The sequence below is a fragment of the Muntiacus reevesi genome, chromosome 5 (genome assembly GCF_963930625.1).
Source record: "Muntiacus reevesi chromosome 5, mMunRee1.1, whole genome shotgun sequence".
Taxonomy (NCBI): domain Eukaryota; kingdom Metazoa; phylum Chordata; class Mammalia; order Artiodactyla; family Cervidae; genus Muntiacus; species Muntiacus reevesi.
In genome coordinates, this window is record NC_089253.1 from 92,930,545 (window position 1) to 92,949,929 (window position 19,385).

Genomic DNA, 19,385 nt, shown 5'->3' on the forward strand with positions numbered 1-19,385 from the left:
CTCCCTTCAGCTCAAAGACAAATGCATGCAAACGGAGGGTATGCAAACAGACCGGTTTTGTTTAAAACGTCAATCCTGGAGCTTTTTCAGTCGCGGGCGGGGGAAAAAGTCCTAGCTGGATTTCCGGAGAGGTGGCCCTGGACTTGGGGTATCTGACTTTCCCTCTCCACGCAGCCGGGGTGAGCCTTTTGCATAATGTAAATGGGGCTCTCGCTGGGACTGCCCGGCCGGGTGTCGCCCAGGCTGTCCCTAGGTTCCACCGCCTCCTGGGGCCCGAGCTACACAGGCGCCTGCGGAGGCCAGGGTGCGCCGCTAAAACCGCCGGCAGAGGGCGCCCGCGCCTTCGAGACCCTTGACGGGCCGCGGGGCGGAGCGTTGGGATCTCGCGAGATTCTCGAGCGACCGGCCCCGGCAGCCAGCATGGCGGACTCCTTGCTGCTGCTCAAGCGGGTTCCCTCCCGCCACACGTGGCTGCGAGCCCGCAAGGCCCGGCCCCAGCTCATCCTCAGCCGTCGGCCCCGCCGCCGGCTCCGGAACCTGCGCTGGCGCAGCCGAAGGCGGCTACGGCGACGGCTGCTGCAGGCCCAGGCAGCCGGCGGGGACTGGCTGCAGGGCGGCTGTCTGGTGTCGGGCGCCGCGGCGCTCCAGAGGCTGAAGACCTCGACCCGCAGGCGGGCCTCCAGCCCCGAGCCGGCCGAAGACCCGATCCCGAGTGGTCCCACGATCCTCCCGATCCCGCCGGTGCGGCCGGCTGGCTCGGGCCGCGCTGTCCTGCTGCTGCCGCTGGGGCAGGTGGGTCTCGCCGGGGGAGCCGGGCGGGCAGCGCGGGAGGGTGGGGACACAGCCCCGGGAGCTGCAGGCTGGGAGAGGCCCTTTTCCCCCTGCGGGTACTCTGGCCGCGGGTCAGGCGCATTCCTCGGGCGGTGGTGCTGGACAGAAGGTACCAAGTATCCTCCCGAGGGAATTCTAGGTCTTTGGGGCAGCTGCTGCTGCTACTGCTGCTGAGTCGTTTCAGTCGTGCCCGACTCTGTGCGACCCCATAGACGGCAGCCCACCAGGCTCCCGCATCTCTGGGATTCTCCAGGCAAGAACACTGGAGTGGGTTGCCGTTTCCTTCTCCAATGCATGAAAGTGAAAAGTGAAAGTGAAGTCGCTCAGTCCTGTCCGACTCTTAGCGACCCCATGGACTGCAGCCTACCAGGCTCCTTCGTCCATGGGGTTTTCCAGGCAGGAGTACTGGAGTGGAGTGCCATTGCTTTCTCCGTCTTTGGGGCTGGAGGGATTTTAATAGTAATAATAGGTTGCATTTATCGAGTGCTCAGAAATGCCAGGCTCTTAAGTGTTGTGGGTATATGAACTCATTCAGTGCTACATGCTCTATGGAGTCATTACCGCTAGGAATGTTTAAAGAAAGAAACAGAACATAGCTTAGATAACCTGCCCCAAAGATATAAGTGGAGGCAGAGCCAGCAGTCAAACCCTTCACCTGGACGTTAGTCTGGGAGGTCCCCGCAGTACAGGAGGGAAGTGATAAGCCGAGGAGAGAGGCTTCACTGGCACTGTAGCTTTGTGAGGACAGGGAGCCATGAGAACAGCAGAAATGACTTCAGGGGGCCCGCTTGGGTTGGTGTGCATCAGACTCTGTCCCTTTGGCTGCTCCAGGATATGATCTTAGGTTAAAAGTATTCACATTTTAATCTATTAGTTTAAAATACTACATCATTACCTACAAGGTATTCTGTTGCTTAGCAATTCATCTCTTTTTTTAAATTCATCTCCTTTTGATAACCTGAAGAGCCAGTTAAAATCTTAGAAGTTTTCTGTCATTGGTAACAAAATCTGTAACTTTATTTCTTCCTTTCTTTTTTCGTTCCCTCTAGGGCTTTACTTTTAGTGGGATCTGTCGTGTGACCTGCCTCTATGGCCAGGTGCAGGTGTTTGGTTTTACCATCAGCCAAGGCCAGCCTGCCCAAAATGTCTTCTCTACCTATACCCACTCTCGCCTGACCATCAATGCTGTTCATTATTCAGTGCATGAGAAAAGCAAGAAGGAGATGAAGAGAGAAGCCCGAGTTCTGCTCAGACCTTATCTGAACCAAGGTAATGAAGAGAACTGAGTGACTTACTGAGGATGTATCATAATAAGGCAAAAACATTTTTTTTTTTTTTTTGTCCACATCCTGCAGCATGTGGGGTCTTAGTTCCCTTGGTAGAAACCCTACAGTGGAAGCTTGGAGTCTTAACCACTGGAGCACCAGGGAAGACCCAAGGCGATTAATTTTTAGATGTTTACTATGGCCTCAAACTTGCACTCTTTACTGTATGTATTTAAACCCTCACCAAGGTCTGGAGAGTGAATCTATTTTTACCATTTCACAGATGAGGAAAGTCACCCAAGGCCACCAGTGTTTAGGTAGCAAACCTGGATTGACTTCTCCATCCAGGTGTGTTTCTGTCATGCAATATGGCCTCCTGAAAAAGGCTCTCATACATGATTCCTGGTCTCAAAAGGTGTGGACTTTAGCAGAGGAGAGGAAAGTCCCGCAGGGCATAGCATTTGATTGAGTGCTGTTTCTAAGGCAGCTTATGTCTCTCTTTACAGATGACAGATATTGTTTGATGAGCAGTTTTTCTCCTCTGTGTTCCATCGTGTTGCTGGAACGTCTGAAAACCTCCACCGTGAACTTCATAATCAGCCATCCAGGTTTATCTTACATTTTCGTACAAGAGGTAGAACCAGTTTTCATTCAGAGTTTTGCTCATTACTTTCACCAAAACAGTCAGATAACTATGTAGGATGCCCCTAGTCTTAATCTATCTGTCATGTTGTGCTGTAAGTCATACAGAATGTAACATACGTGTACAGTGAAAAAGTCAATAGAAGAATATATCGGAAAAGTTGTCTCTTCTACCCCACTTAGCTTCATTCCCCAGATAAAGTCACCATTTTCTGTTATAGTTGATTAGATGCCTTTTGGTATTTTTTAAATGGTTATCTTTATATTTTGATTCACTAACTTGAGACAGTATGAATTTTCTCTAAATTCTGAGTAATTTCAGTGTACTTATACTTTCTCCCATCTCTCCCTTTCCTCATTTCCAAATTTTTGCTGCCCTTACTATTAATTTCCTGAAGTCAGATTGGTTCCTAAAATTGTCTCCCATGAGCCAGTAAATTGAGCCAAATCTATAGGAACATCAGACAGACTGGATGTGAGGTGTGAGGAGGAATCAGGGAGCAACAGCAGGTTTTTTGGCCGGACTGTCTGAGTGCACTGAGACATGGGGCTGTAGAGGAGACAGGTCTGTAGCTGAAAGATGCCTCTTAGACATCCAATTGGAGATGCCTGCTGGGCGATTGAATGTGTGAGTCAAATTCAGAGAAGAGGTTGTGTACATGCCTGTGTGTTGAGTCGCTTCAGTTGTGTCTGACTCTTTGCAGCCCTATGGACACTACAGCTAGGCTTCTATGTCCTTGGGATTCTCCAGGCAAGAATACTGCAGTGGATTGCCATGCCCTCCTCCAGGGGATCTTCCTGACCCAGGGATCGAACCCATGTCTCTTATGTCTCCTGCATTGGCAGAAGGGTTCTTTCCACTGAGCCACCCAGGAAGCCCAGAGAAGAGGTTTTAAATGTAAATTTGGGTGCTTTCAGTAGACTAGGCTTCCATTGCTTCTTGGCCTTTGGGCTAAGATCAAGTGTAGTATCTGTTCTTATCAGAAGAGGGTTCCCAAACCCATGAGATGGGATAATGACACCAAGAAGTTGATGCAGTTAGAAATAAGAAGTTCAAGATCTGAGCCTGAGGAGCAACAGAGAGACTGAGGAGTGGTTGTGCTGATGTTAAAGGAGAGCCGGTGAATGTAATCAGGGAGCCTCTGAAGGAAGTTGGGGCGCCTGATGCTGCTGATGGTGAGATGAGGCCTGAGAAGGGAATTGCGTGCAGTTTCACCTTCTGGACAGGGTGGTTTCATGGCATTGTTGAGCAGGCCATCCTGATCAGAATGGAATCAAGAGCTGGGGAAAGAGGATCTCAAGGGTTCAGTGGTTAGGGATTTTGCTTTTAGAGAGTTCAGCTATAAAGGGAAAAAAGAGATGAAACAGGTTGGAAGAGTAAGCCTGGTCGAGAGAGTTCTGGGTTTTGTTCAGATGGATGGAAAGAACCACATGCTCGAACACAGCTTGTAGGAAAGAGCCACAGGAGAGCATGCTGATGGTGCCGTGGAGAGAGGATGGAGGGAGGGGTCTGTCTGTGTGGTCTGTTGGCCTTGGGAGCAGAGGTGCTTCCTTGAGAGTGGCTGGAGGAAATGCCCAGGACAGGGATGGAGCAAGCAGAAGCTCTCTTCTGATTGTTTCCTCTTACTCTGTGAAATGGATCGGGGTATCACTGAGTAGGGGCATAGGGAGTAGGCAGGGGTTGGGGGTTTGACATGGAAGGAGAGAGAAGCTAAGTAATACGAGCAGGATGATGCACGGGCTCCTGTGGTCACATTAATTTAGTCCAGTGCAGAATCTAGCAGCCCGGGAGGGCCACAGAGGTGGACATGGAGACCCGACCTGACAGTGAGTGTTTCAGGTGCTGTGATCAAACCTGTTCCTTTTTCACTTACTTTCAGATTTTTTTTTCCTGCAACTTACTCAAGCACCAGTATTTAGATTCCTTATGATCTTTCTTGGATAACTTCCCCCACCCCCAAGCCTATGTGTTAGTACATTCTGGAATTATATTTTCATATAAGGCAGAGAGTAACCTTTAGATTATCTCATTTTATAACATGTTCTTATTTTGCCCTCAGTGATTAATAGTTGAGAATCAACTGAGAGGTGAGACGAAAGGAGGGATCAGAGTTATCTTTTTCTTCCTTTTTAATATTTATTTATCTAGCTGCCCCAGGTCTTAGTTGTACCTCTCAGGATGTTTAGTTATGGCATGCGAAGTCCCAGTTGCGGCTTGTGGGATCTAGTTCCCTAACCAGGGACCAAACCCGGGCCCTCTGCATTAGGGGTGTGGAGTCTTAGCCACTGGACCACCGAGGAAGTCCCCAAAGTTATCTTTTGTAGCCCATAACTATTTGAGGCTTATTAATTTTGAACCATAGTAAAAGAAGCACATTATGTTGTTATTTTCAGGTCCGGACTTTCCAGATTAACTCTGAGTATTGTGCCTTGAGATCTGTGGGTATTAGAAGAGAGAAAAAAAAAACTGGTTTGCGTTTAACGGAGAGTGCCTTTGCAGTCATGGAAGAGTTAGTGAGCATTTCTAGCGGTGAGTGATACAAACTGATGTAGTCTAGCATTCGTCCGCCAGAGCCTCAGAGGATTACTGTTAATGATCAGAGTCCTAAAGACGACGGCTCATGTCAGGGATCAATGTTTGTTTCCCCTCCAGAAGAAGCAGACAGCTGCCCTGTCATTCTGGTTTGTGGCTGCCAGGACATTGGAAAGTCAACATTTAATAGATACCTCATTAACCAGCTGTTAAATAGGTAAGAGTTTTTAATCCTATTGTGACATATTGCCAGACTTTCAGCAGGAAGTAGGATTTCTTATTTGAGAAGCCAGATGGGAATGCATCTCAGCTCCTCCATAGAGATGACATACAACTCTGTACAAAGACACTCAGCCGAGGGAGGCCTCCTGGTTGTACCGTTTTGGGGTGCAGCTATAGCGCTCTCAGGTGTACCCACGTTGCCGGTCGGGGAGCTCACAAGAGCCATCAGTTGATCTCAGAGTTTGTTTTTGTCCAAACCCAGAGTCAGAGCGGGGATGAAGTCTGTCGCATTTAAAAAGTAAAGTTTGAGGAAAGGCAGAGTTAGAACCATATAGCGATTGGACACTGTAGCCGGGCCTGCATCCCGTTTTCTCTTCACTGATATTTTCTGTGCTGGTGTCATCTTGAGAGCATTCTGCCTACAAGGCTGTGTGGGGTGGAGTATGCCTGTGTGTCATGTAAAATCTTTTATGTTCTGATTTACTTTGGACACGGTAAATAAAGCGAGTTAAGATTTTTTTCTTTCTTTTAAATTTTCAGTATATCCTGCGTTGATTATTTGGAATGTGATCTGGGGCAGACAGAATTTACTCCTCCGGGTTGCATTTCTTTGCTTAATATTACAGAACCAGTTCTAGGTATGTATTCTGCATTTCTTAAATGTCTTGGTTTTACACAGTACAAAAGTAATGATACAAGAAAGTCAAAGAGTACAAAAGTATAAAATATAAAAAGATAAACACATCTCCCCATGAAACTTATGGTCTTCTCATAAGTATTCCTCTGGTCTCAAAAAACCCCCTAAAAACCCAATGATACCTTTCTAGGGTTCTATTTTATTTTAATTTTTTTTTAGGGTTCTATTTTAATAAATGGAACTACCATCCATTTTATTTTATGTAAATTAGAAACACTTTCTTCTAATAGGAGCATTTTACATAACCCTACACAATGATCTCAACCAAGAAATTGACATTGATCTAATACTATTAACTAATCTATAGATTTTTTCAGAATCCATTAGTTACCCTACTAATACCCTTTTCATGTTTCAGAATCCAAATCAGAGTCCCATACTGCTTTTTTTAATACAAAAATGTATATAATGTGTTACTTATCATTTTGACTATTGATACATGTACAGTACTGTGGCATCAAATACACTTGAAGCACTGTATAATCATTACCACTGTCTGCCTCCAAAACATTTTCCTTGTCCCAGACTGAAATGCTGTGTCCATTAAATAACAGTGCATCCCTTTCCACCCTCTGAGGACCTCTGATGTGCTGCTTGTCCCTCCCTGTGAATCTGCCTGTCTGGGCACCTCATCTTAAGTGAAATCATGCAGTACTTGTGCTCCTGTGTTAGGCTGTTTTCACTAAGTATAGAGGTTTCAAGATCTGTTCATATTGTTGTTCAGTCGCTCAGTCATGTCCGACTCTTTGCGACCCCATGGGCTGCAGCACGCCAGGCTTCCCTGTCCTTCACCATCTCCCGGAGTTTGCTCAGACTCATGTCCATTGAGTTGTAGCATATGTCAAAATTAACTCCTTCTTGTGGCTGAAAATCATTCCAATGTATGTATATCACATTTTGTCTATCTTTTTAGCTGTGTTTTTATTTATTTATTTTTGATGGTGCCGGATCTTCATTGCTACCCACGGACTTTCTTGAGTTGCAGCAAGTGGGAGCTACTTTTTGTTGTGGTGGGCAGGCTTCTCATTGTAGTAGCTTCTCTTGTTGCAGAGCACAGGCTCTAGGGCGCCAGGGCTTAGTTGCTCCATGACATGTAGAATCATCACAGATCAAACTCTGTCCCCTGCATTGGCAGGCAGATTCTACCACTGGACCACCAGGGAAGCCCCTGTATTGTTTCTACTTTTCTACCTGTTGTGACTAACGCTGCCATGATTATTGGTTACAACTATCTGTTCAAGCCACCGCTTTCAATTCCTTTGGATATATATACATATACATGTATACATACACACCCACGAGTGGTCATGTTTAACTTTTTGAGAAACTGCCAGACTATTCTATAGCAGCTGCACTGTTTTACGTTCCCATTGGTAATTCACAAGGGTTCTGATTTCTCTATATCTTCAACAATACTTGTGATTTTGATCATGGCCTTTCTCAAGGATGGAAGTAATCTCTTTTTGGTCTTGGTTTGCATTTCCCTAATGACTAATGGTGTTGAGCCTCTTTCCATGTTTATTAGCCATTTGTACGTGTGCTTTGGAGAAATGGCTGTTTTAGTCCTTTGCCCACTGTTGAATTGGGTTCTTTGAGTTTTAGGAGTTCTGTATATATTCTGGATGTTAATTCCTTGCTAGATATGCAATTTGCAGATACTTTGTCATTTTATTTGCTTTTAATAATATCCTTCGATGCACAAAAGTTCTTAATTTTTATGTTTTTGTTGCCTATGCTTTTTGGATCATCCATGTTGTTACTAAATCTAGTCTCATAAAGATTTTCTGTAATGTTTTCTTCTAGGAATTCTGCGAGTTTTAGCTCTAGCACTTAGGTCTTTGATCGATTTTGAGTTACATTTTATGTTTGACACAAGAGAAGGGTCTCACTTCGTTCTTATGTACACAGATGTCCAGATTTCATTATCTATTTGTTCTTTTCCACACTGAATGGTCTTGACACTCATGTTGAAAATCATTTGACCACACATCTATACATCCGTGTGTGCTGAGTTGCTTCAGTCATGTTTGACTTTTTGCGACCCCATGGTCTGTAACTCGCCAGGCTTCTGTGTCCATAGGATTCTCTTGGCAAGAATACTGGAGTGGGTTTCCATGCCCTTCTCTAGGGGACCTTCCCAACCCAGGGAAGGAACCTGCAGTTCTGTGTGTTCTGCATTGGCAGGTGGGTTCTTTACCGCTAGCGCCACCTGGGAAGCACACGCGTGCAAGGATTTTTTTTGTGTGTGCTCTTTATCCCATTGGTTTACACGTAGCCCTTAGGCCAGTGCCACGCTTTTAATTACTGTGCCTTTGTAAGAAGTTCAAAATTGGGAAATGTGAATCCTCCAGCTTTATTCTTTTTCAAGATTGTCTGGTCATTTTGAGGCCCTTTGCAATTCCATATGAATATTAGGATAGGCTTTTTCATTTCTGGGGAAAGGGCTGTTAGAATTTTGATAGGGATTGTATTCAATCTTGTTTTTCACTTGGCTGGGTGGCGAGGCATACGGGATCTTAGTTCTCCGACCTTGGATCGAACCCACGCCCCTGCAATGGAAGCAGTGTCTTAATCACTGGGCCACCAGGGAAGTCCCAAGGATTGCATGCAATCTGTAGCTGAGATAGTATTAACATTTTCCTATCCATGAACACAGGATGTCTTTCTAATTCTTTTTTTCTTTCTTATTTTTTATATCTTCTTTAATTTCTTTAAGCAATGTTTTACCTCCTTGGTTAGATTCACTCCTAAGGATTTAATTCTTTTAGTTATTGTAAATGCAATTGCTATTCTAATTCCCTTTTCAAATTGTTAATTGCTGGTGTGTAGGAACATTACTGATTTTTGTGAGGTTTTATTGTTTGTTTTTGTTCTTTCTTATTTAAAAAGTTGTGTGTGTGTGTATGTGGTGTGTTTTTTTTTTTTTCTCCACGATTTTTTGTTGTTGTTTTCGGTCACGCAGTGCAGCTTGTGGGATCTTAGATCCCCAATTGGATCAAACCCAGGCTCCCAGCAGTGGAAGTGCAGAGTCCTAACCGTTGGACCGCCAGGGAATTCCTCTCTTTTAGCTGGTTTCCTTGTTCCTCTTTTTACATTTTCTCTGTTTCATTTAATTTTTTTTTCCTTTTTTACCGTATTTTTAAAAACAAGGCCATGGATACATCATCATAAATACAACCACCAAAATCAGCATAGTGATATTGCTATAGTGTAGTTACTCAGTTTTGTCCATTTTGTCTCAGTCATCTGTGTAGGCCCAATGCGTACTTAAAACTCTTTAGTCTTCTTTAATATGGAGACTGTTATCTGGCTTTTCTAATCTTCTGTAACCTTGACAGTTTGAAGAGTTCTTTTGTGGTTTTCCCATATTTAGACCTAGAAGTGACACTGTGTTCTCTGTCGTATCAACATGCTGTCAGTTTATCCTGTTACCAGAGATGTTAGCTTTGATCAGTTGCTTAAAATAGTGTTTTCTGATCTAACTAGGTGTGGTGTTTTCGTTTTCTTCTGGGTGTCATTGCCCCTCAGTGGACAGTTAGGGAATATACATATACTTAAACCCATACATGTCATATGTGTACATACATAATATGTGTGTATATTTGTGCACATATATGTACATACATATGTCTTTGTATAGGTTTCTGTTTATTAAGAACTATGAATTTGCACTGATCGTTGTTTTTTTTGTTTTTTTTTTTTTTGGCCAATCTGCGTCGCTTTTGGGATCTTATTCCCTGAGCAGGGATCCAACCCGGTCCCCTGCAGTAGAGGCACAGAGTCCTAACCCCTAGACCAGCAAGGAATTGTGATCATTCAGATTCTAATCTCGCACCCAGGGTTCATCCTAGTTAGCCTTCCGCCTTCCACATTTATCAGCCCCCTTTCCAATGCTGAGAACCCTGGCTGCAGTTATTCTCAGTGTATTTACATATTTGTTCATTCCGTTTGTATTTGCTCAGTCCCTAGACCACGCAGGCCACTCTCAGTTGTGGACTGCCCCAAGTCCCCTGTCTCCAAGCTTGAGGGGCGCCTCGCCAGCTCTTCCCTAGGTGGCCTCGCCCCAGCCACACTGACCACGGCCCTTGTGACTGTGTCACGACATGGTCTGGTCACCTGCCTGCCGTGGGTGCTGACCCCGGCCGCAGCCCTGACCGGAGGGGATGGGAAGTGGCTTGGGCTGGACAGACTGCTGCTGTGATAGGGTGTGTCCTCTCAAGCTGGACTGCTTGAGTTCAAGTCCCACTGATCCCTACTAGCTGTGTGACCTGGGTCAAGGTAATCTCTTTCTCAGCTTCCCCGTCTGTAAAAATCAAGAAAGTAAATACTAGCTGTGTCATGGGGGTTTATGAAAACTAGAGACTCTGCAGCACATGTAGGACATAGTAAGTACTGTATTCCAGCAGGTGATTACTGTTGTTATTAATTACTGTGTGTAAACCCTGTGGGGGTGTTTTTTCTGTTCGCAGATGTGTCCTAAATATCTAGAACAATGCCCAGCACGCAGTAGACGTCCGGTAGATGTTTGTTGACTGAATGGCCATGTTAGGACGTAGTTGGGGCTAACTGTATAAATGCAGGTGTGTCTGTGTTTGAAATTGAAAGCTTAGATTTCCAAAAGTGAGAGCGTAGCTATTCCTAGTGGTCGGGCAGACTCAGATTTCCTGAGCAGCTTCGTCAGGGATCATGGCTGGACCACAACCTCTGCCACCTCTTAGGTTCTCATGGATCAATGACCTACACCTTTATCTTCTTAGGACCACCTTTCACCCACCAGAGGACACCCCAGAAAATGGTCTATTATGGGAAAACTTCTTGTAAAAACAACTTTGAAAACTATATTGAGGTAATAAAGTATGTTTTCAGCTCCTACAAGCGAGAGGCCCCTCTTATCATCAACACCATGGGCTGGGTGGCAGGTGAGTCCGTGGAGGTGCATCTGGCAAGAAGGGTTGGGTGATGGGAACGGGTGCGTGCGTGGCTTTCAGATGTTAGTTCTGAAGCCCAGTCCTTAGGAGGCTCCTTGTCTCAGCCTCTCATGGGCACACATCACCACCCAGATGTACTGACTGGGCTATGTCGTTTACTTCCTTGCAGACCAGGGTCTCCTGCTTCTCATTGACCTCATCCGCTTGCTGTCGCCCAGCCACGTCGTCCAATTTAACTCTGACCGGAGTAAATACATGCCAGACCTCACCCCCAACTTCGTGGACGACATGGACGGCTTGTACACAAGACGCAAATCCAGAGTCAGAAACAGAGGTTTCCACCTGCCTGAGTTTGCTGAGAATTTGGAGTTTGCTGACGAAGAAAAAGAGAGTCCAGTTATGTCTACGGGATACAAGCTGATGTTCGTGAAGTCAGAGTTTGTGACTGGAAAAACGCCCAGGAACAGGTAAGCAGACCATCATGGCTGGAGAATTCTGTTTTCTTCAGTCTGACAAGGCCTTCGGTCCTCGATTCCTTCAAAAGGGTCAGTCCCCTAAAATCTTTCAGATCTCCATCAGAGCTCCCTGTTTACAGAGAAGTCAGTTCTGTTTCGAATGGTTCCTTTCCCGGTGGAATGCCCAGAATTGGTCTCCAGGTCTGCTTGCCCCTCTAGGAGCTTTGACCGGAACGATCTCCAGTGGGTTTATGGAGAGGCAAGGTCTGCAGGTCCTGAGGTTGGGACATGGACTGTGTCAGGACAGGTGGGCCCCGTCTCTGAGCGGGAGGTGGGCCCTCTCACCTTCTTCTGATTTACTTTTCAGAGAATCACATAACAGAGTCCTTCGTGAACTGGCAGTGCTGGGTTACCTGAGCCAGTTGCAGCCCCCAGTGCCGAAGCCACTGTGTGCCTTACATGGTCTGACCCCCTATCAGGTAACCTGAGCTCTCAGGGGGATTGTCTGACTTCCTGTGTGCCTATCTCACCTCTTTATACCCCTTCACTCATGTCATCTTCAGCCCTGAGGTGTTGATGTGGCGACTGTGCCCACTTTAGAGACGGGAGCTGAGGGATCCGGTGGGAGTGGATCCAGCTCCAGAGGAACTGACCCTGGTTTCCATCCCGATCAGGAATGTTCTGCCTAACACCACAGGTGGCCCTGGGGCCACACACTGCAGCCCAGCTCCTCCCTTCTGCCGATTGGCCATCTGTGACTTGGGCTGTGAGCGGTGGTGATGGGCCTCGCAGAATGTGCATCTGCCCGGAGAGCACTCGTAACGTGTTTCAGATATTGTCACAGGCTGATTCTAGCTCTAAAGTATGTACATCTTGGATTCCAACCTCTGAAGGATTGTTTTGGGAAGAAACCACCATAGTATTAGGGTCCCAGATGATGAAAGAATCAAATAGGAACAGGTGTCATTTCTGTGCTGGGCTCTCCTCTACTCACCGAGGCCAGGGGCAGACTCAGCTTTCCCACAGGACATAGGAAGAGTCTGGGCTGGGACTGGCTGGCGCCCAAGTGGCCTGACTCTGGACCAGAGCCCTCACTCCGCTGTTTGGCCTGCGCAGTGCTGAGCACACAGTGGGCCAGGCGCTCTGTTGCGCCTGCGGGGAAGGTGCTGGTACAGACCCCGCTTACAGCTAGAAGACTGGGCTCAGGCAGGCAGGTGGAGACGCTGGGCGGAGGTCGCACAGGCAGGGGCCGTGACCAGGGAGTGTGGGGTCGGGGGGCAGCGTCATGTTTCCCAAGCCCAATGGTGAGGTTGACCCCAGGCTTCCAAGCCCCCTCCACTGAAGAACCCAAGGCAGTTGGTTTAGTGGAGTTTTGGGGTGATTTGCTCCAGTTTATAATCATTGGTGATGCTCTGTAACTGGACTTGAAACTTATCTGGCAGTAATGTAAACTGCCATTTGTTACAAATTTACATGTGTTTTTGAAGCCTAAATAAAATGTTTAAAAAAATGCTTTTCTATTTTAAAAGTTTGTAGTTACCCAGAGAGTTACCTGTTAAAAGTAGTCCTTTACTGGGTGCTCCAGGAAGATGGTCCATTTTTCTTAATTCAGTAATTCCCTCAGGGGACTTCTCTATGGATGTTTACTTCCTTCCACCCGGAGACCTGTTGGTGATGAGTTTCCAGTCTCCCTCCTACCTTCAGCTCATGCAGATGTCCCCAAATTCGCATCTCATGTGTCTCTTTTTTTGTTGTTGTTAATTTTTTTTTCTTTTTCTTTTTTTTTCTCATGTGTCTCTTTAGACAGCGTTGCAGGCATTCAATTTAGATTTCTAGCAAGTGTTGTTGATGTGCAGGAGCTTTGTGTAATTTTCCTAGGTTCTCAGTGTAAAGCAGTGAAACACTAAATAGTTTCCATTCTGTTTAGATATGTTTTGGTGGGCAGTTTGACAGATAAAACTTCAGATAGATGACTCGTCAGCTTGTAGAAACTATTAACACAAGTAGTCTTTTGAGTCAGATCACTGGAGGGGGTGAACGTGTGTCCTCCAGGTTCCTTTCAATGCCATCGCGCTCCGGATCATCCACGCTGACGTGGCCCCCACCCACATCCTGTATGCTGTGAACGCCAGCTGGGTCGGGCTCTGCAAGATCCTGGATGACGTCAGGGGATACGCTAGCGGGCCCATCCTGCTTGCCCAGAGTCCCATCTGCGATTGTGTGGGGTTTGGTGAGTCTGAGAGGAAAATCTGAGTGTAAACCTACTGAAATTGACCCACCTGAGCAGCTGTAGATTGGCAGGGCTTGACCTTGTTGCTGTCATTTGCCTGGAGTGGTCTATCCTCTGTGAAGTGGGCCCTGGGGGGTGGGGGGCAGGAAGGAAGCAGTTCTTTGCTTGTCCTGCCAGCTTCTCTAAACACAGGAGTCCTCAAGGCCTGGCCGGGCCTCCCTGTCATCTGACGTTTCCTGGGGGCCATCCCACAGAAAACTGCAGCTCTCGGTCCATTGTAGGCTGACCTCTGTACATGCTCTCCAGCACGTCGGCTCCAAGCCCATGTTACCAGTCACTTTTCTGCTTAGTTGTCTCTCTGGCATCTAAGACTTCAGTCCGACACTGAGGTCCTGATAGATCCATCAACCGTTCCCTGACATTCCGCCCGCAACTCCTCCTCCTGCCCTGCACTGGCGGTAAATGGTCCTTGAAAGATTTACTCTGTATTTGGGTCAGGCCCCTGGGTCCTGCCTGGCACCCCTTCATTTTGTTCCTCACAGTCCACACCCCAGCCTGATGCCTTCTGTTTTCAGAGTGTCAGACTCCTCAGTCTCATAGGTTCTCACCCTGCGCAGGAGCTCGGTAGTTGTGGGGCACGGGTTTAGCTGCTCCGCGGCACATGGAATCCTCCTAGACCAGGGATGGAACCCTTGTCCCTTGCATCGGCAGGTGGATTGCTCTCTACCGTAACACCAGGGACGTTAGAAAACTCATAAGCCATTCTGCAGTTCTGGAGAATGATCTTGTGTGTTGTGTGTCCTCAAGGGATTTGCAGGGGGATCGACATGGAGAAGAGGCTTTACCACATCCTCACTCCCGTGCCCCCAGAGGAGCTGAGACATGTGAACTGTCTGCTGGTCGGAGCCGTGTCCATCCCACAGTGTGTTCTCAAGAGCCAGGTATGTGCAGCCCTGGAGCTTGCTGGCTATGTCCATGGCAAAGTGTGGACCTGAAATTGGGGCGGGAGTCACAGAGCAGGTTCTTGTTTGGGAAACTTACACTTTTTCGTAGAAATGGACAAGGCCAGGTGACATGTTCACATGGCCTGAAGGGCTGGGGCGTGAGTCCCCATTGCCTCGGGTGGGAGCCCCAGGTAGAGCCGTCATCGCAGGCATGGGTGTGGGAGAAAAAGCACAGAGGTGGTGACCCCAGGGTGACCCTTCCTGAAGACAGCCTTCAGAGGCTCTTGTGGAAAGGTCACAGAAGGTCACATTGGCCAAGGGCATCCGTGTGGCCCCAGACCAAACAGCAGGACCTGTAGGCAGCTGGGGAGGCAGCCAGTGTCCCCCTCGTCACCTGCTGGTTCAAGAGAGAGCCCCATCTCTTGCTGTTGGACGTGTTTGGGGGGTTGAAGTGTAAGTGGGCCCTTCCAAGGAAGGGGAGCTGAGGATCTTAGGAGCAATCTAATACTGTCTTCCATCTTGACCAGATTCTAAGTGTTCCACATGTTTTCTCTGTGTTTCTATTTCAGCGTGGGCTCGAAGGGACCATACCTTATGTCACGACAGATTATAATTTTAAGCTTCCTGGAGCATCAGAGAAAATTGGAGCAAGAGAAAGTGGGGCAACATATAAAGAGAAAGGACATCCCAAAGCTAAGTTCTATCGAAAAACATACCAATGTTCTTAATACAGGAAGAAACCTTCCTCCCAGAAAGCTGGACCATCTCCAGCCTGGCATCAGTGGACGATAGGGTTCTATGACCACGAACAGAACAGCATGCTTACGTAGCAAACAGTACAGTGTTTCCTACGTGGCTCATGGATGTGTTTAGAGTACGTTTACTCTTAAATCGACATGACAGAGGTTTTCCCTAGTCTTCTGTTTCGTTTTCTAAAGGAATCAAGAAGCAGGGAACAGTTCATGCACCTTTGAAACAGAACATGGTCGATTCCTCATGAAGTTTTTCAAGGACCTGGTTGTTGGTATCTGGATAAAAATAGAGAAACTGGACCACAGAAATGTCTCGAGGGGGTAAGCAGGACATCTGGTGGGATGGAGAGCCTAGAAGAGTACAGAGTTGCCCTGTGGTCCTCGCTTGGGGGTGCTTCCAACCCTGCTCACTGGATGCTCCCCAGCCTCTTCTGTACACATGGGTTGAGGATTATGCTTATATTTGGTGTTAAATTTATTCAAGGTTTCATAGGTAAGAGTTTGCCTCAAGAACCCTTCATCTTTTAGAAATCTGATGCTGAAAAATTTTACCTTGAAAAAATGTTCTCAAACCCAGGAAGCCTGTCCTGTGGCCCCTTTAAAACTCAGTTTGTCCTGATTGACTTTTCATCTGAGATGGAAAATGCACAGTGAGCAGAGCCGGAAACTGGGCTGTTTGGACCAAGGCCCAGTGGAGCGGCTCCTGCTATTGGTTTCAGTGGCTGGACATGAGCTCCATGCCGGTGGTGGTGTTGGACTCCCAGAGGCTTCAGAGGAAATGGTGGGCCCCCCTTCATCATCTTTTCCCTGGAATCAGTGTTCATTAACCTCCAGAGTTGGAAATGGTTTGGTAAACAGGCTGGCCAGTTCACATCACATCGTGTCTGCGTTTAGGACGCTGAGATGCCTACAGTAGCAGCATTTCATCCTGGTGCTCTGAATTCCAGCTTCCAAGCAGGACGCCTGGAAGGACCACTGTTAGGATGTGAGGGTTTTACGGTTTACGTCCGTTTAAGGTGTTGATCATCATTGTCTTCAGTGTTCTGGGGACCGATCCCTCATCTCGTAGAGCCCTTGTCACCCTCCAGGATCAGCTTTGATCTTTAGAGACCATTTAAAGTCTAGTTTCTTAGTTGCATCTTATTTATATCTAAGTTAACTTGTACATACATGTTCTTCTATCTTGGCCTTGCAGCGACTTTTGCAGTCAATCTATTGTCAACTTTTTGCCTCCTTCACAAGTTCCTGTATCTTTACAATGATACTTAGGTCTTTAGCAGTAAGTCTTGGGAAGAATGAAAGTGGTCATCTGTCATTTCCGTTTTCATTAAATCCTGACTCGCCCTTAGCCTGTTTCCTGCTGGCCTTTAAAGTTGCCCATCGGTCCCCATTGGTAAGGAAAATAACATTGCCACTAGAGGGAGCTGTCAGCCATTGGTCAGCTGGCCATGGGGTGTTGGAGATGGCAGAGGATCCCCTTGAGGCCTTTCTCAGTATCTAGAGATGCTGGAGATGGCCCTGTGGTCAGCTCCTGGGTGTGCTAGTCAGACTGGCAATGGTGCACACACCCTGGGTGTTGGCCCGTTGGATAATCAGTGTTGATGGTTCAGGCTTCTGTCATTTCCACAGTGTATATTGCTTCAGGATGGCCAGTGAGAGCTCTGTGTTGGAGATACACTTGACAAAAACTCCTGGGACCTCCCTGGTGCTCCATTGGTTAGAACGCTGCGCTTCCACGGCAGGGGCCAAGGGTTCAATCCCTGGTCGAGGAGCTAAGATCCTGCATGCCCCATGGGATGTGAAAAACCAAACAACTCTTAGTCATTTCTGTGTGCTTTTCAAAGTAGTACATAACTTATTTTAAGAAAATCAAAGGAATATATGACTTAGAACATGGAAACCCTCAGTCACTGATTTTTATGGTTTGTTAAAATCAGTTCTTCAAACCTGTTTTCAGGACAGGTAAACATGAAAAATGGGGAAAAAAATCCTCCAATTTTAGGGTTGATTTAATTTTGTGAGGAAAGGTAGTTATGTTGTTCCCATCCGTCCCCAGGTAGGTCTTGGGGACAGGAACCAGTTTGTCCTCGGAGACCCCAGTGTAGAACTGAAGTTTGAGAAAGGGGAGAGGAGTAGGTGAGCTGGCCTTGGGATTATGACTTTTGAGAAAACAAACTCTTGAGATTGGCCAACTGGAGAGGATACAGGGGTGGAGAGGACATGTGGTGGGGCCCCAGCTGAGCCAAGGGGCACCCCTTGCCGATACCAGGACCTCTGTGATGGGCAGGTCCTCACCCTCGCAGACACTCAGGTCTCTGCCCGGAAGATGGCGTGAGGACCAAGTGACAGGGGATGGTGATTTTTAGATTGCTCATTCTTTCCCTTAGATTTGGGTGAGGCCATGTGGTTGTTACCAGAAGTCTGTGATGTTGGAGCTCTGAGTCCATGTCCTGACTGGGCCACCAGCTGGCAGTGTAGCTTTGAGGGGTGTTTCACTCGAGCCCGTGACCTTCTTTAAGATGGATGGGTGGCGCTTCTCTCGGGGTCCCCGCATGAGGAAGGCATGAGACACATCCTCAACAGACCTAGCAGTAACTCCTGGCATGTGGCCTGTCTCTGGCTGGGTTGTAAATCCTAGCAGACAGGAGGAAGACTGTGTTCCTCAAAGTCACCCTGGGTCAGAGCAGAAACTCAGTGTTCGCATCTGAAAACATCTTGCTACGGCCCCCAGGCAGTGGCACCGTCCTTCCTGCTAGGGGTCCTGCTCAGGCTTCCACCCGTCACCTGCCCCTTGGAGTTTTTCATAAGCCCCACTACTGCTTTTAAAATCATGATGTCAGCTCACCTGCGTAGGAGACGATCCTGAAGTCCACCACCGTGTTATCACTGTTGACGCCGTGACACTGTCTCACCCAGTATTTTTCTAAACTGCACATGTGCGTTTGTGTGTTTTACAAACCTGTTTGTCCAACTGTATGTATGGTTTCTATCCAGTTTTTTTCACTTACATGTGAACTTCTGTATCAATAAATATTTTTGAGAATGTAAATTTGTGTCATTTTGTCCCATATATAGACCATTTTATTCCAGGAAATGGTTTGAATGCTTAGAAGAAATGGCAGAAACTTTGGAAGGGGGTAGTGAAACCGGGTGTCACGGCAGGGAAGAGGGGAGGCCTCCGCAAGCGCCCGCACCTTTTTCCTGTTTCACTATCTAGTGGGGTGAGCTCCAAGGGAAGTTAGCTTCATTTCTGTTTTTGGGCTCCAAATGTTAGCCACACAGTCCTGACTGCCATTCCTTTCTCCAGGGAATCTTCCCGACCCAGGATCAAACCTGGTCTCCTGCATTGCAGGCAAATTCTTTACCATCTGAACCACCAGGCTCAAGGATGTATGTTACGTCACTCCTGGACTATCTTTGAGACTCTATTAGCAGGAAAAAGAATTTTGTTCCCAGAAGAGTACAAATAGAAAGGAAGCCAGCCAGCAAGTCGGGGGTCTGTGCCTGTAACTGCCTCTCCCCGAGCGACTGCTTGGCCCCTCTGCCCTCAGCCCCAGGGTGGGGCCTGGCGGAGGCAACGAGACTTGGCTGCCGGGCTGAGCCTGAACAGTGGCTAAGATAAATATGGGGCCCATCTGTGCAGTAGGGGAGACACGTGATGCAGGGCCTCCAGAAAGGTTTGGCCAAGTGAAAGAGTTCCAAGGCTTTGCCAGGAAAAGAAGAGGACAGAGGGTGGGCCGCGGGGTGAGGGAGCAATCTGAAAGGAGCCACACTTGGAGTTGAGGGGCAGCGGGTCCAATCTGGAGATCCTGGGAGCTGAGTAAGCAGTTTTGGGAATCAGCTAACAGAGTCGAGTTGGGCAGACAATGTATTGGGCTGGGAAGCC

General features: G+C 47.4%; 1 protein-coding gene and 1 pseudogene across 1 annotated transcript; both read left to right on the plus strand.

The window, feature by feature from the left end:
* The first annotated feature begins 408 nt into the window (after positions 1–408).
* On the plus strand, positions 409–18,338 carry NOL9 (nucleolar protein 9). The gene is made up of 12 exons (XM_065935853.1): positions 409–792; positions 1,881–2,100; positions 2,603–2,730; positions 5,133–5,268; positions 5,392–5,488; positions 6,034–6,131; positions 10,948–11,109; positions 11,288–11,585; positions 11,941–12,052; positions 13,626–13,803; positions 14,611–14,744; positions 15,317–18,338. The coding sequence occupies exons 1-12, from the start codon at positions 421–423 to the stop codon at positions 15,473–15,475; spliced, it is 2,094 nt and encodes a 697-aa protein (XP_065791925.1). The 5' UTR covers positions 409–420; the 3' UTR covers positions 15,476–18,338.
* Positions 3,671–3,794, plus strand: LOC136170175 (U2 spliceosomal RNA; annotated as a pseudogene).
* Positions 18,339–19,385: the final 1,047 nt, after the last annotated feature.

Coding starts and splice junctions, on each gene's coding strand:
- NOL9 (XM_065935853.1), top strand. CDS start 421: ATGGCGGACTCCTTGCTGCTGCTCAAGCGGGTTCCCTCCCGCCACACG. Junction 5,269..5,391: donor GTTAGTGAGCATTTCTAGCG/GTGAGTGATACA, acceptor TTTCCCCTCCAG/AAGAAGCAGACAGCTGCCCT. Junction 13,804..14,610: donor CTGCGATTGTGTGGGGTTTG/GTGAGTCTGAGA, acceptor TGTGTCCTCAAG/GGATTTGCAGGGGGATCGAC.